Raw genomic sequence first — 14052 nt, forward strand, 5'->3', positions numbered from 1 at the left:
CTAACTTGAATCTTTTGCATAACCCATTTAACATTAGACATGAAAACTACTTGGGTCAAGTTTGGATTGGTCAGTTAACTTGAACTCGACTTGAAAAAATTAAACGTGTTAGGAATATAGACCCGAACCTGACTCTAAAAGTAATCGGGTCAAGTTGATCCAGATTTTGTTAGTTGGATCAAATTTTGACATCATACCTATAAATTATTCTTTTAGCCCTACCAATAAATGTGCTTATAGGCATCATGATAACTGCAGGTGAAAGTCATTTATGTAAGAGCAAGAAGTTTATTGATAAAATTTGACCGCGCTTCTTTGTCACCCTTGCTTGGGGGTAGCAGAAACATGCAATTTTACTGCTCCAATAAATCTTCTTTGGGTGCAGTGCATGAAGCACCACGACCTATCAAATCCATTCACCACACCAACAAAGGTGGTTAGGGGCATCCTGACTCCCCAAGGAATGCGCTTTTGGGTATTTAAGAGTATCTATAAATCTATTCTATCAAAACAATGAAGACAGTTAAGGGCATTGGGTGCTATCTATAGTGAAAAACACTGTCCATATTAACATTGTGTGATAGTGTATATCCCCCATGTTACATTGATGTGGGGAATTTTTTATTAGTTGTGATTCTAATGTGTTGCACAGACTTAACAATTTTAGCATTCGATTGTGCCTTTAGCATTGGAACATTTCATCTCATATATGCTAATTTGTTCAGATTTCCCGTTTTCTCTTCACAAATTCTTGTCATGCTCATATAATGGTAAAATATTATTTAAAGGTGTTAAATCTTCACATTTTTGTTTAATTCTAGGCAACTACATTATGGTTTCATTTTATGTTTACTTTCCAATTTCTATGCCATGTTGGTTTCATTAGTTGGAACATTTAATTTTACAGGCAGATCCGAGATTTCTTTGGAATGATTACATATTGGAAGCACTCGTTGATAACAAAGTTAGATAAGCTTCTGAGCATCTTTAATTACTTTAGGATTGTTGCTTTCTTTCTTGAAATGCTTACTGCTGGTATTACTTCTTGCAGTTAGACCCATACATACTTCCTGTCATGCAAGGAAATATCCTTAGTTTCATTTTGGTTTTCCACTTTTCATTTGACATTTAGCTGAATAAGCATATCTTTTTTCCATTTAGCCTTAACTAAATAGCAGGTTATCAGCATTTTGAAGCAGCACTTGGTACAAATATTGTTGACGTGTCACTCATTGCTCGCAGATGTACAAGGAGGACAGGTCATGGTTATTTAATTTGTTCTTTTTAAATAAATTTAGGTAGTTTTTACAGATCAGACTTCATGTAACTGGCACTATTTTATTTCTGACACCCCTCAGAATTAGTTATGCAATTTATGAATGTCTTTAAACTACTTTAGGTACCCGTATGTGGAGAAGAGGAGCTGATTTAGATGGTTATGTTGCAAACTTTGTTGAAACTGAACAGTTAATGCATGTAAATGGATTCACAGCATCTTTTTTGCAAGTAAGCTGCTTTCACCTAGTAACCTGTCTTGCAAAAAATCAGCAATAGATGATTAATATAAGGTGGTGTTGGTCATGATGACGATTGTAGATAATAAATTATCAACATGTTTTTTTTTTTGTTTACAAACTGGGGCACAACCTGGATCATCAGATCGTTCATTTTGTTATTTATCCACATCACGTATATTAGACTCTCCATGACATCTAAGAATAAGTTCTAGAGAATCTTGTCATATCTTGTTTTCTCAAATAGTTTTTTGTTTGTGTTTTTATCATATTTAGGCTTCAAAGTTCAATTATTGACATGTAGATGTGTAGTTTTCATGAATTTCCACGTCTTAACTGCTCACCCTCTAGAGTTTTCACAAGAAGGGAGATGGAAAAATAATAAAGTCGTTAGAAGATAATGTCACGACAGACCTTCATTTTCTTCTTGTTTATTTTCCTTAGGACTTATTTATTGATGATGAATGATGGAGAAGTTCGACTGTGAACATATGTTTCTTGTTTGTGGACAATGTCGACTAGATCATAAATTCTTTTTTAACCTTAAATCCTTATGTTTTATTAATCGAAGGTATATTTTAAGTTACAAATGGAATTGTGGAAAAAATCTGAAAGCCAGAATAGAGTTTGCATCTCGTACAGGACTCTATTGGAATGAGTTGTGAAACATAATGTTAATGCTAGCCTCAAATAATTGGGATATGGCTATTGATGATGATGAATAATATTTGTGAAATGGAAATTCGCTATAAGAAATTTTCAGCCTTTTACAGTTGTTACTCTTGTTTTACCTTCCTATTGTTTGTGCGATTTAATGCAACATAGAAATTGATTAAAGCTGTTTCATACAGATTTAAGGGATTTCAATGAGGTTGTTGAAATTTAATTTCTCTATTCTTTAATGAAACTTCAGTTTATATTCTTATGCAAAATTTAGTTTCAAATTGAGGGTAAGGTGAAGGTGGTGATGATTGATGGTCATGCTCCTGACTTCCAACAGCTGTGCTGTTGGCTGTAATTTGTAATTATTTTAAATTATAGGCATGCTTGGATGAAGGCTTATGTGTAAAATTTTATTTATTTTATTTATTTCATTTGACATGGTCTTTATCCACAAATTTATTCAACATAATTAATCCTGGCATAGTGCTGACTGTTTTTGTCCTTTTTGTAGGTTCGTGGTTCCATACCATTATTATGGGAACAGATTGTCGATTTAACGTATAAACCTCCATTTCAAATTGTGCAACCTGATGAGGGGGTGTGCATCTGCAGAGATTTTTTGTTATATCATTGGTGGAATAATTTATATTAACTGTTGTATTATTCTCCTGTTCAGTGCTGAATATGACTAACTAAAACTCTTTATCTACATCCCTAGCCTCGTGTAGCTCAGCGCCACTTTATGGATCTTGTTAAAAGATATGGATCTATCATGGCTGTTAATCTTGTGAATAAGGTAATTCTTACTCTTGTGAATAAGGTAATTCTTGCTGTAATGTGGCGTTCATCTTAATTTGATTTTTCATTGCAGCTATCCTCTACCGTGGAAGTTATTACATTCTAAATTAACTAATAAAAATAAGACATGAAATGATCACATGTACTTATTTGTTCAATTTTGCTTGATTTTTGGCCCTATTTGTAGATTCATTTTTCCGGTTGATCAATTTGTTAGCATTGTGTGTGGTTGGCTTGCACATGCTTTACAATATTTGTTATTATGAGGTTAAAATTTAATAGAATAAGACCAGTAAGGAGAAATTAAGGTTTATGTAGTTGTTGTCATTCATGAGCATTTGATCCATCTACAACAGCACATTCAACTTATCACACTTCAGGTGATCCCGTCATGTCAGAGATTTAATAGAGGGAACTACTAAATCGAACTCAATTTTTGCTGACATATATCTTATTTGTTCTTGTTAGGATCAAGTGAAAAATTAGACTTAATTAAATCATTATAAAGAAAACTCTTACATTTTATTTCTTTAATTAATTCTTTAGTATCCAACATAATATATGAAGCTTGTACAAGTACTCCAATAAAATACAGACGTTCTTAAAAACACATGAATATGAAATCATACAAGAACAACAAGAACAACAAAGCCATAATCTCACTACGTGGGGTCGGCAAATATAAAATCATACATAACAAAAAAAATCTTCTATAGCCATAAAAAATTGTGCATTCGAAAGCTATATAAAATTACAAGTCGCCTTGCTAACATTTCACTTATTCTTTTAATCTTTGTAGAAATTAATATTATGATTTCTAATAAGCTGAATGCTCAGGGAGATAAATAATGCTAAAATTATATTTAAATTTTTAAGAAAGAAATAAAGCGTATGCTAGCCAGGGACTTATCAAGAGTAACAACAATAATAATAAATACATATATTTTGATATTTTATTACTAAAGAAAACAAGCTTGTAAGCAGTACATCAATAGTTGTTAAAGATAAACAAAATTGCTACTCACAAGTCATTTAAGTCACTATAATAAGTAATATCTTATATGCTTATACTTTTCTATTTCATTCTTATTATTAGCATTTCTTGTCTCATTTTATCTTTTTATATGCTTTAACATAATTTATTTTACTGGGTCATTACCCAGTCTGTCGACTATAACAATCATTGATGAAGGTAACACTATGCTTTGTCATCAGCTCTTTCATACAAGTTGATCCATCCTATTCTTTGTAACAAGAGTCGGAAACTCAATTATTTTCTTATCAAAGTTTATCTCGTTAAAACTCTGACCTTCATTGCGCAAACTATTAATGTAATTATCTATCTTTTTACAATATACATAATATTTCCTCGATTATCTTTATGTGTTATAGCTGTTTTGTATATTATTCTTACTAAACAGGAAGGTACCTATTAACAATCAACTTAATTAGCATAAAATAGATAATAATCTACATTTATTTTTGATATTGCATTTCTATAATGATCCTATGACCGAAAATAAGCAATTAAGCACTTACATGAATAAAGTTTTGGTAACGTATTCATATTGTGCTCAATATGAGAGAAATTCTAAATACAAACATACATCAAGTAGGATATGCTATTGAGTAATAGCAAACATTAGCCCTACAGACAATTTGAGTCCTTTTTTAACAAGTGAATATCTCATCTTGACTGTCAGGTTAGTCTCGTGATGAATTTTTCTCCCTAGGCTCTTCTCTTTAAATAAACAGTCTAACAATAACCAATTCATTAACTTGATGAATTTTTAAAATCAATCTCAATTTAGTACAAACAACTATAATTGACGTTTTTAGCTTGAAACGGTTTCCCCTCACAAAATTGTCTCTTTCCTCCCTACTGTTTTCCTTCTCTTCTTCATTTTCTCTCATACTTATTTCCTTTTATTTCTTCACTCTGGAAGCTACCCGAGAGCAGAACAAGTCTCTATCCATATCGCTTTCAGCTCCATCTCCCGCTATAGTCCCCATTTCGCATGCTAGCTAGTGACATGAGAGGAAAATGAAGGAATTAATGGGCTTAGCTTAATGTATATGTGTGTGTGTATTTAATTAACTTAATTTAAATTAATTCTTGCCCTTAGATTGCATCCAGTCGCAGACAACTCTCCTTGCAAAAAACTGTAAATCAGATTGATGAATACTGAAATTAAGATAAATTTAATAAATTTAAGTAATATTTATTAAATCCAAATATAGTAATAATATGTATTTATGCATGCGTGCGGGCATTTGTGTGTGTGTGTGTGTCATTGTCATTGTATATATCAAATTACAATTACTCGGGATAAAGTGTAGAATTTTGTAAAATAGTTTGGATTTTTTTTTGAGGTTAAAAAATGGGGAATAATCTAAAATAAAATTTTAACTTAACTTATTTGTATTTTTTTGGGTATTACTGACCTTTCTACATAGAGATCTTTTTATGATTGTGGAGGAAAAATATTTGAAGTAAACCTAAAACCATTACTAAATCTCAATCATGGAGCATCCATATTAATTTTCAAATATGTTTGGATTTTTAGATTCTATGTTTTGATTTCACAATGTTCCCATAAGTATTTTTTTTAATCAGCATGGTGGTGAGGGACGTCTAAGTGAAAGATTCACAAAAGTTATGGAGACTATCACTAATTCTAGCATAAGGTAATTCCTTTTTTCAGTGCTTGTACGTAATTATTGAGCAGTCTAAATCTGATTTAAGTGCTTGTACGTAATTTTTGAGCAGTCTAATTTTTTGTTGATGTCACAGATATGTACATTTTGACTTTCATGCGATATGCGGACATATCCATTTTGAACGTCTCTCTCTCCTTTATGATCAAATTGAAGATTTTTTGAAACGTCATAGGTATATGCACTCCTGAATTTTTTATTTGAGTTTATCCATGAAAGGTCTCTTTGCCTCATATTAACTGACTATTGTTCTTTTTTTTTTCTTAGAATTTTATTTTAATGATGTTTGTACTGTTTTTTCCTCTTAAGATCTAAAATTATTTTGTTTTTTCCAAAGTTTAAAAAGGCAAGATCAAGAACCGAGGCGTTTTACCTTAGCGAGGCGAGGTGTATGCCTCAAGAAAGAAAAAAAACACATTAAATTTACAACAATTCATAAATATAACATCAATTATTGATATGTTGATTTAATTTATTATTATAAAGATATAAATCACAAATTTTAAAAATAAATATTGATATAAAATAGAAGTTTAACACGTGATACTGGGTAAACATTCACTTAAAATTTAAATATTCCATGAGGTTCAAAATCCATTGTGGTTTCATCCTTACTTTTATCATTTTTAAAAGAGTCATCATATTTATTATTATCTAATTCTATCTTACTTTTACTTCAAATTCTTTTCTACTATCAATTAATCCAAAATTGAATTTAATATAAAATAAAAGAATAAATTAATAACATAATCATGTTTTCATACTAAAATTATCTTTTGATCTTGTTAGGACATCGTAGGAAGTAAACATAATATGATATACTATATAGTACATTTTTTTCATAACTTGATTGAGGCGTTGCCTAAATGTCTCGAGGCATTAAGCATTGGCCCATATGCCTCAGAGAATAAGGCGTAAGCCTCACTAGTGACATGAAGGCTTAAGCCCAGAGGCATTTTATGTGCCTCATGTCGAAATGCCCCTCGAGGCGTAAGCCTCAAATGACTTTTTAAACAATGATTTTTCGAAGATGATACTGATTAATGCTTTGAAACTTGATTTATTAACAGAATTTTTTTAACGAGAAAGTGGGATTAAGCCCTTGATACCGAGATGAAATCCCAACAAAAAAAAAAACGACAATATTATTACTTAGAACAAGTCAGATTACAATCAGAAATCAAAAGAAATGAGAAAAAAACATTGTACAACAATATTCAGCAAGGGCTGGGTAGGAAGATCTGGTGACAGTGGTGTTGTTGGCACTGTGACTGAGGGCTAAAGTGGAAGAGGGTGAGAAATTGGTGGCGGGAAGTTGGAGGTTGTAGGGTGGTCGACACCTGGTATCAGGAAGAAGGGGGAATTGTTGGGTGGCCGACGACTAGGAGCAAGGAGAAGGGGGAATGGTGTCTGGCGGCTGGAACCGAAAGGGAGGGGGGTTGCTGGCCTGTGGCCGGTCCAACATCCTACTAGATCGAGACTCCTTTTTCTACTGAACCCCTGCCCGGTTCAATTAAATCCAGCCCCCGCGTCAGCCCTTTTCGTTAAGATACATAAAATAGAGTTGCTAGAGGTGATAATAGGATATGGAAAGTGCACAATTGAAGAAAATAAGAGTAGAAACATATTCGATAAAGTTCCCTTGGGTTATCCACAATGCGTAAATTCCTTGTGTTTTTTTTTAAAGATTTATACTTCTTCCCTTAAGTATAGATCCAAGTAGGTCAATGAGATGATTTTAAACTATTTAACCTTCTTGTTGTTTCCTTCTCTTAAAATTCCTGTATATACCTCTCTGGCTTTGAAAAAAAAATCTCAACTTGATATAATGAATGTATGAAAATAAACTCTTTTTAAAAACTGAAAATGGAAGTGATGCAACTAATAACGGCCAATAAGCTTGTGAAGTCTTCTATTGTCCATATATTATAAGAAACATTGTAATTTGAGAAGATGCGAGCCAATTTCATGACGTGAGTTGCAAATACACTTGACCTTGGAGGATATAATATTCTACTTGTATAGTTAGATTTGTTTGGAAGTTTTTGGAAGAAAACCCGAAGTTGAGACTTAAAGTGGACAAAGTGACTTCCAAATCCATGATAATACCACCAATGGTAAGGAAATAACATAAAGGTCTCACAATGAAGGTTTCATTAGTAATCATCCATTCAGTTGAATTCGTATAAGAACTAAGGGTAATTGGATGGAGAGAATAAACATCATCAATGCCACTCTACAATGAAGTAGGAATGATTCTGTGCAAGTGAATCATCTAAGTAGTGCTATATACAACATGGTAGTTCTTTTTGTATGTAGGTTTCCAAACTGTAACAGAAAAGACGTCCTCTTTTCTTATTTTTTTTACATATATGTATACTCAATCTCAATAGAGTAGGAATATCTCTACGGAAGGAAAGATCCTGTAATTAGATAGCCTCTAATTAAGTTTCCTATAATCAAACTTGCTAATATACAAGCTTTCTAATATATTGCTTTCCATAAGACTCCCACTCATGTTGGAGCATAGATATTTATCATACCCAGTTTGCTATTAATATAAGTGACCCTAGCTCCATTAAGAGCCTTTGTAATGATGTGCCCTAGTTATTCCCCAATATTTACTTGTGCTGTAAAATCAAATTTTGTTGAATCTTTTCACAAACAAAATGAAAATCTATTTTAATGTGCTTAGTTCATTCATGGAAAATAGGGTTTGAAGCAATATGGATTGCGACTTAGTTAGCACACCATAACTTTATGAACTGTCATTTTAAAATCCATTTTTGTCAACAGTTAGGAGAACCACATCAATTTATTTGAAGCTTGTGCCATTGCTCGATACTCAAAATCTGCAGTGAACTGCGACACTTCATCATGTTTCTTGCTCTTCTATGAGATCAAATTACCACTAATAAAGAAGCAATATCTAGTAATAAATCTTCAGTGAACATTGAAACTTGCCCAATTAGCATGAGAGAAACATTAAATGTTTATATGCTCATTTTTCTAATATAAAATACCTTGTCAGGAATTTCCCTTGAGGTAATGTAGTATTCGTTCCAAAGCTGACCAATGAGGACCGTGGGCTAAGACATAAATTGACTTATAGTGACAACGGAATACACAATATTAGGACGAGCTGCTGTGAGGTAGTTTAATTTTCCTACTAACTTCTTATACTGTTTAGGATCATTAAAAAGCTCTCAATCCTTGATAAGTTGCTGATTAGGAACCATCAGAGTTCTGCATGGTTTAACCCCTAATTTTTTTATTTCTGCTAACAAATCTAACACACACTTTAATTGAGATAGAAAGATACCATTTTTGGTCCTTGATACCTCAATATCTTAGAGGTACTTGAAGGAACCCAAATCTTTGAATTTCAATTATATGATTCCCCATGCATCGCTTCTAGTAACGATATTGTTATCAACATAAACCACTAATAGAATGATTTTGAGGCAGATTGCTTATAGAATACAATTGGATATCTTTTACTTTTCCACATTCCAAACTCATCTGCTGCCTGGTTAAAATTTCCAAACCATGCTTGAAGGCTTTGCTTCAATCCATATATGGACTTCTAAAGATGACATACTTTCTCAGACTCCCCCCGAGCAATAGACCTAAGTGTTTGCTCAATGTAGACCTCTTCCAAAAGATAACCATGCAGAAAAACATTCTTCACATCCAACTGCTGTAGGGGTTAATTATGCATTGCAGACAATGATAGGAGTAGGCAAACCAACATCAACTTAGCTACTAGAGAGAATATGTCCAAGTAGTCGTTCACATAAGTTTGGGCAAAACCTTTAGCAACCAATCAAACTTTTAGTCAAGCTACGGATCCATCATAATGAAACCTTATTGCAAAGACTTACTACCAACAATCTTCTTGTTAGAAGTTAGCTCAGCTAATTCCCAAGTTTCATTTTCGTTAAAGGCATTTATCTCATCAAGCATCGTTGCCCGCTACCTAGAATAGAACAAGGCTTGCTGAATAGATCTTGGAACCTCAACAGAGTCAAGAGAAGTAAAGAAAATAAAGCAAGAATTGAAAGATAATTGATTATAATTAACATAGGAGGAAATGTGATAGACACATTAATCGTTATCACTTCGAAGAGCAATCAGTAAACTGAGTAGGATACTGGCATCGGACTAAAATCAGGGTAACGAGATCTTCTCAAGCAAACATTAGTGATAGGTGGTTTAGGCTGAGGCACTGGAGGTGTAGCTGGAGCAAGATCTGAACTTCTGTTCTAGTATATTAAAAACTCATCAAAATTTTGTAAAAAATTAAACATCAATGAGTTACAAAAAATGGGTTTTATTCATGAATCATCAAAAATCATGTACCTATTTAAGAGTGGGGACAACATTGATACCCTTTATGCAGTCGAGAATATTCTAGAAAGGCACATCTTAATGATGTAGGGTGTAATTTAGAAATTTGTAGATGATTATCATGAATGAAACAAGTACACCCAAATATATGATGGTTCAATAGGCAAGAGAGATTTACGGCCCATTTGGGGCAGCTTTTTTTGGCGCAGTGCGTTTTGAAAACACAATTGGGTATGTTTGGAAATAGTGGCGCGGTGGCATTCCTAAATAATCTATCTTAAAACGCGGTCGCAGGCCTGCGTTTCTTCGCGGAGATATTACCCCGCTCGCCCATGACTCCCTCTCTTGCGTTTCTTCTGCCTCTCTCGAGACTGTGGGTCCCTCTCTTGCATTTATTTTGCCCTAGCTACTACTCTCGATCGCTTTCACAAAGTTCTTACCACGCTGCCTAGGTATCTCTCTCATTTTTTTCTAGCATCTCTCTCTGGTGGCAACTTGCCTTTCTCTTCTCTCTTTTCCCTCTGATCTTTGGTTATTGTGCACTGTATGTAATTCATGGCTCATCTTTGATGGAATGGTTTTCTCTTTGCGATTTGCGGCTTTCTAATTTTCATCTCTGATTATTGTGAGAATTTTGTGGATTTTGCGATTTGTAAGGTTGGAAGTGTTTCAAGTGCCCCCTGTATGTAGATAACACTATTTCAGGTGCTCTGTATGTCTCTGCCTCAATTGAAAAATGGATGAAAGAGGGAGAATAGCATTTTTTCGGTGCCCTGTATCTCACAGCCTCAATTGAAAAAATTTGAATGGAAGATAGCTTTTTCTCGGGTTTCCTAAATGTAGATAGCACTGTTTTGACTGCCCTATATGTAACTAGTGAGAATTTGAAAAATATGGGTGCCCTGTAAGTAATGTTTTGGGTGCTTGATTTTTGAGTGAGAATTTGAAAAATATGGAGCCGTGTTTTATCTTTACTTCCTATAATTTTTTGTGTGAGAATTTGAAAAATGGACGAAAGAGAGTGCTTGATTTGTAGATAACAGTGTTTTTGGTGCTCTTTTTGTAATTGCCTCAAATGAAAAATATGGGATGGGGTTCTACTGATATTTATGATGTTTGTGTGAGAATTTGAAAAATGGATGAAAAACAATGGTTAATTTATAAATAATAAGTTGATGGAAATGTTCTGGGTTGTCCTTTATGTAATCTTCTCAAATGAAAAATATGGGATGTGGTTCTGTCACTATCTTTGATGTTTGTGTGAGAATTTGAAAAATGGATGAAAGAGGTGCTTGATTTGTAGATGGAAATGTTTCGGGTGCCCTGAATGTAATTGCCACAAATGAAAAATATGGGATAAGGTTTTATCACTACTTTTGATGTTTAAGTGAGAATTTGAAAAATGGATGAAAGATGGTGCTCGATCTGTAGATAGAAATGTTTTGTGTAATTATATACAGGGCACTCAAAACCAAGACATTTATGCTTGACACGATCAAACCTTTCATGTTGGTGGTTGGTGGTCTGGAGGTGGTTGTGTGGTGTGTTGTTGATTTTGGTTTTAGGTTGTGAGGAGATGGTGGAGGTGGAGTGGTGTGGTGTGCTATTAATGTTGGTGGTTGGTGGTGTTGAGGTGGTGGTGTGTGATTTGGAGAAGGTGGTGCGGTGTGGTGTTGGTTATGAGGTAGTGCGATGGTGCTTGGTGTGTGGTTGGTGTGTGGAGGTGGTGTCTGTGTGGAGGCGTTTATATGTGGTTGTGAAGGTGGTGGTTGGTGTTGGTTGTGTTTGTGTTGATGTGCTGGAGTGTGGAGGTGGTGTTGGTGGTGTGGTGGATGTACTGGTGTGTGGAGGTGTTGGTGTGTGGAGATGGTGGCATTGGTTATGATCTTGTTGTATTCCTATTTTTCTTTGATTTGCGATACTTATGTTAATTAATTTTTTTTCATGCTCGTGATACAATGGTTAAGACAAAAGAGGTCGGTTTATCTGCAATGCGAGATAAAATGAATTAATATTTTGCGACCTTCGCCTCAATGAGGTCGAACTGGAAAATATGCCGACAACTTATTTTAACAAGGAACATTGACAAAATATTATTAAAAAATTCAAAAAAATTACAGAGTATGATATGATGTAGTTAAAAAACAAGTGTGATAAACTAAGAAGTGATTGAAAAATTTGGAAGGAATTGAAACGATGATCAATAGGCTTGGGTTGAGATTCAGTAAAGCGACAGATTGATGCTTTCGAGGAGTGGTGGGCAGAGAGACTGACTGTGAGCATTTTTGAAATGTCTAATATTTTTCTCAAGTTTTAAGTTGTTTTTAAATCCAACATGTTATATGAATTTGTAGGTGGTGTCTGTTACAAAAAAAAAGAAAAAAAATAGTGGAATCGATTCTGAGTTGGAGAAGTTGGATCATTTGTTTGGAGGCATCCTGACAACGGACAACAATGCATGTGCCCCTAGTGAGGCGGGGTTGGGTGGTATCCTCATAAATTCAGGACTTGACCAAATAGGTGAGTCCATTGAAGGCCGCAGCTCGGACCTCCATGAAGTTGAAACCATGAGCCGGTCAAAGCGTCCCCGAGTTGAAAATAAAGGAGGGAGCTACTTTCCTTAGAAGCCAGATCTCACATTTGGTGGATTCATGCAACAATAACTCGGGCCCATCACAAACAACTTCTGTCCAGTTGGTTATGCAAATTCTGGATGCAACTCCAAAAATTTTCAAGGAAATGCCGTTGTATTTATTTTCTGTGAAGTTACTTGAGGATCTGATCCAGAGAGAATTTTTCATAGCGATGCCCGCTAACCGTTGGGTGACTTACCTACGTTATTTTCATGGGAGCAGTGACATTTGTGGGACACTTTTTTAATTTGGTTCTTGTGGGACATTTCTATTTGTTTATGGTTTTAATGTTTCTTTGGATATTTAGGCTGCTTTGGACATGCCACTTGGGAGTTTTTCATTCTTTGTTATTTTTGCTATTTGTTTCTGTAATGTTGTTTGCTTATGTTAGTTTTGTTCGTAATCTTATATGATATTAACTAATTTATTGATGCTTATGTGTTAGCCACTTCAATGCTGAAATACATGGATACAACTAGAGAAATGTGTAGAAGAAGAGTTGCAACTACCGTATGCTTGAAGTATAAATATTACAACTCGTACATACAACACACTTTTTGCAAGTCATTTTCATATGTTGGCGACAAATGAGTTAAAGAGTTGCTTGTGGGCCATCCAACAAGATTTAGTAATATGTTCCGCATGACATAGATGGTACACCGATCTGTTGGAGGAACTACAAAAAAATCATGGACTTCACGGCTCATCCATAACAATTTTGCGAGAGATGTTGACAATAACCTTCTACATATTATTGCAGAATAAATCAATGCGAGGAGGTATGAAGCGATTTTAATACTCTGAAATGATTTGTAGATATTTTTTAGTAGGGTTGAATGCACTTGTCAGTTTTTTTTTTTCACAAGTCAAAACCAACAGATTCTATATTCGAACGGACCCCCACAGAGATTTCATATGATGCGAGGTATATTGCATAGTTTAAGGTAATTTCTTCTATTTATTATATTTCATTTTCATATAACTATCCTAATTATCGAACCCTTCGTTATCTTTCCAGAATTGTATTAGAGCAATCGATGAAACACACGTTGATGCACATGTTCCAAATGATATGATCACATTCATCAGCAGTTGTGGGTTCTCAACGCAGAATGTTGTAATGGTATGTGACTTCAACACGTGCTTCACTTTTTTCATGATCGGTTGGGAGGATAGTGCACATAACAGTCGATTCAAATCTACAACACAGAATAACAATTACAATTTCCCATATCCATCGAGAGGTTGGCTTGAGACTGAGCTACTCTCATAATTCTTTTTTTCTTCAACACTATTCATTCAATTCACATCAAATAAATACTATTTAGTCGATGTTGGTGTCGGCGCTTAAAAAAAAGGGGAAGGGAAGGGAAAGA

General features: G+C 34.2%; 1 protein-coding gene across 2 annotated transcripts in view; it reads left to right on the forward strand.

Moving 5' to 3' along the window:
- The window catches only part of LOC110038306 (phosphoinositide phosphatase SAC6-like), a 174315-nt gene that overhangs the window by 37176 nt on the left and 123087 nt on the right, over window positions 1-14052 (forward strand). For both annotated transcript variants that reach the window (XM_020743099.1, XM_020743100.1), the window contains exons 7-14: window positions 908-964; window positions 1052-1085; window positions 1179-1259; window positions 1400-1506; window positions 2689-2775; window positions 2896-2973; window positions 5593-5663; window positions 5770-5868. In XM_020743099.1, coding sequence (XP_020598758.1) covers window positions 908-964; window positions 1052-1085; window positions 1179-1259; window positions 1400-1506; window positions 2689-2775; window positions 2896-2973; window positions 5593-5663; window positions 5770-5868 — 614 coding nt within the window. The remainder of the gene's footprint in view (window positions 1-907; window positions 965-1051; window positions 1086-1178; window positions 1260-1399; window positions 1507-2688; window positions 2776-2895; window positions 2974-5592; window positions 5664-5769; window positions 5869-14052) is intronic.

This window comes from Phalaenopsis equestris, unplaced genomic scaffold, assembly GCF_001263595.1.
Source record: "Phalaenopsis equestris unplaced genomic scaffold, ASM126359v1 Scaffold232429, whole genome shotgun sequence".
NCBI lineage: Eukaryota > Viridiplantae > Streptophyta > Magnoliopsida > Asparagales > Orchidaceae > Phalaenopsis > Phalaenopsis equestris.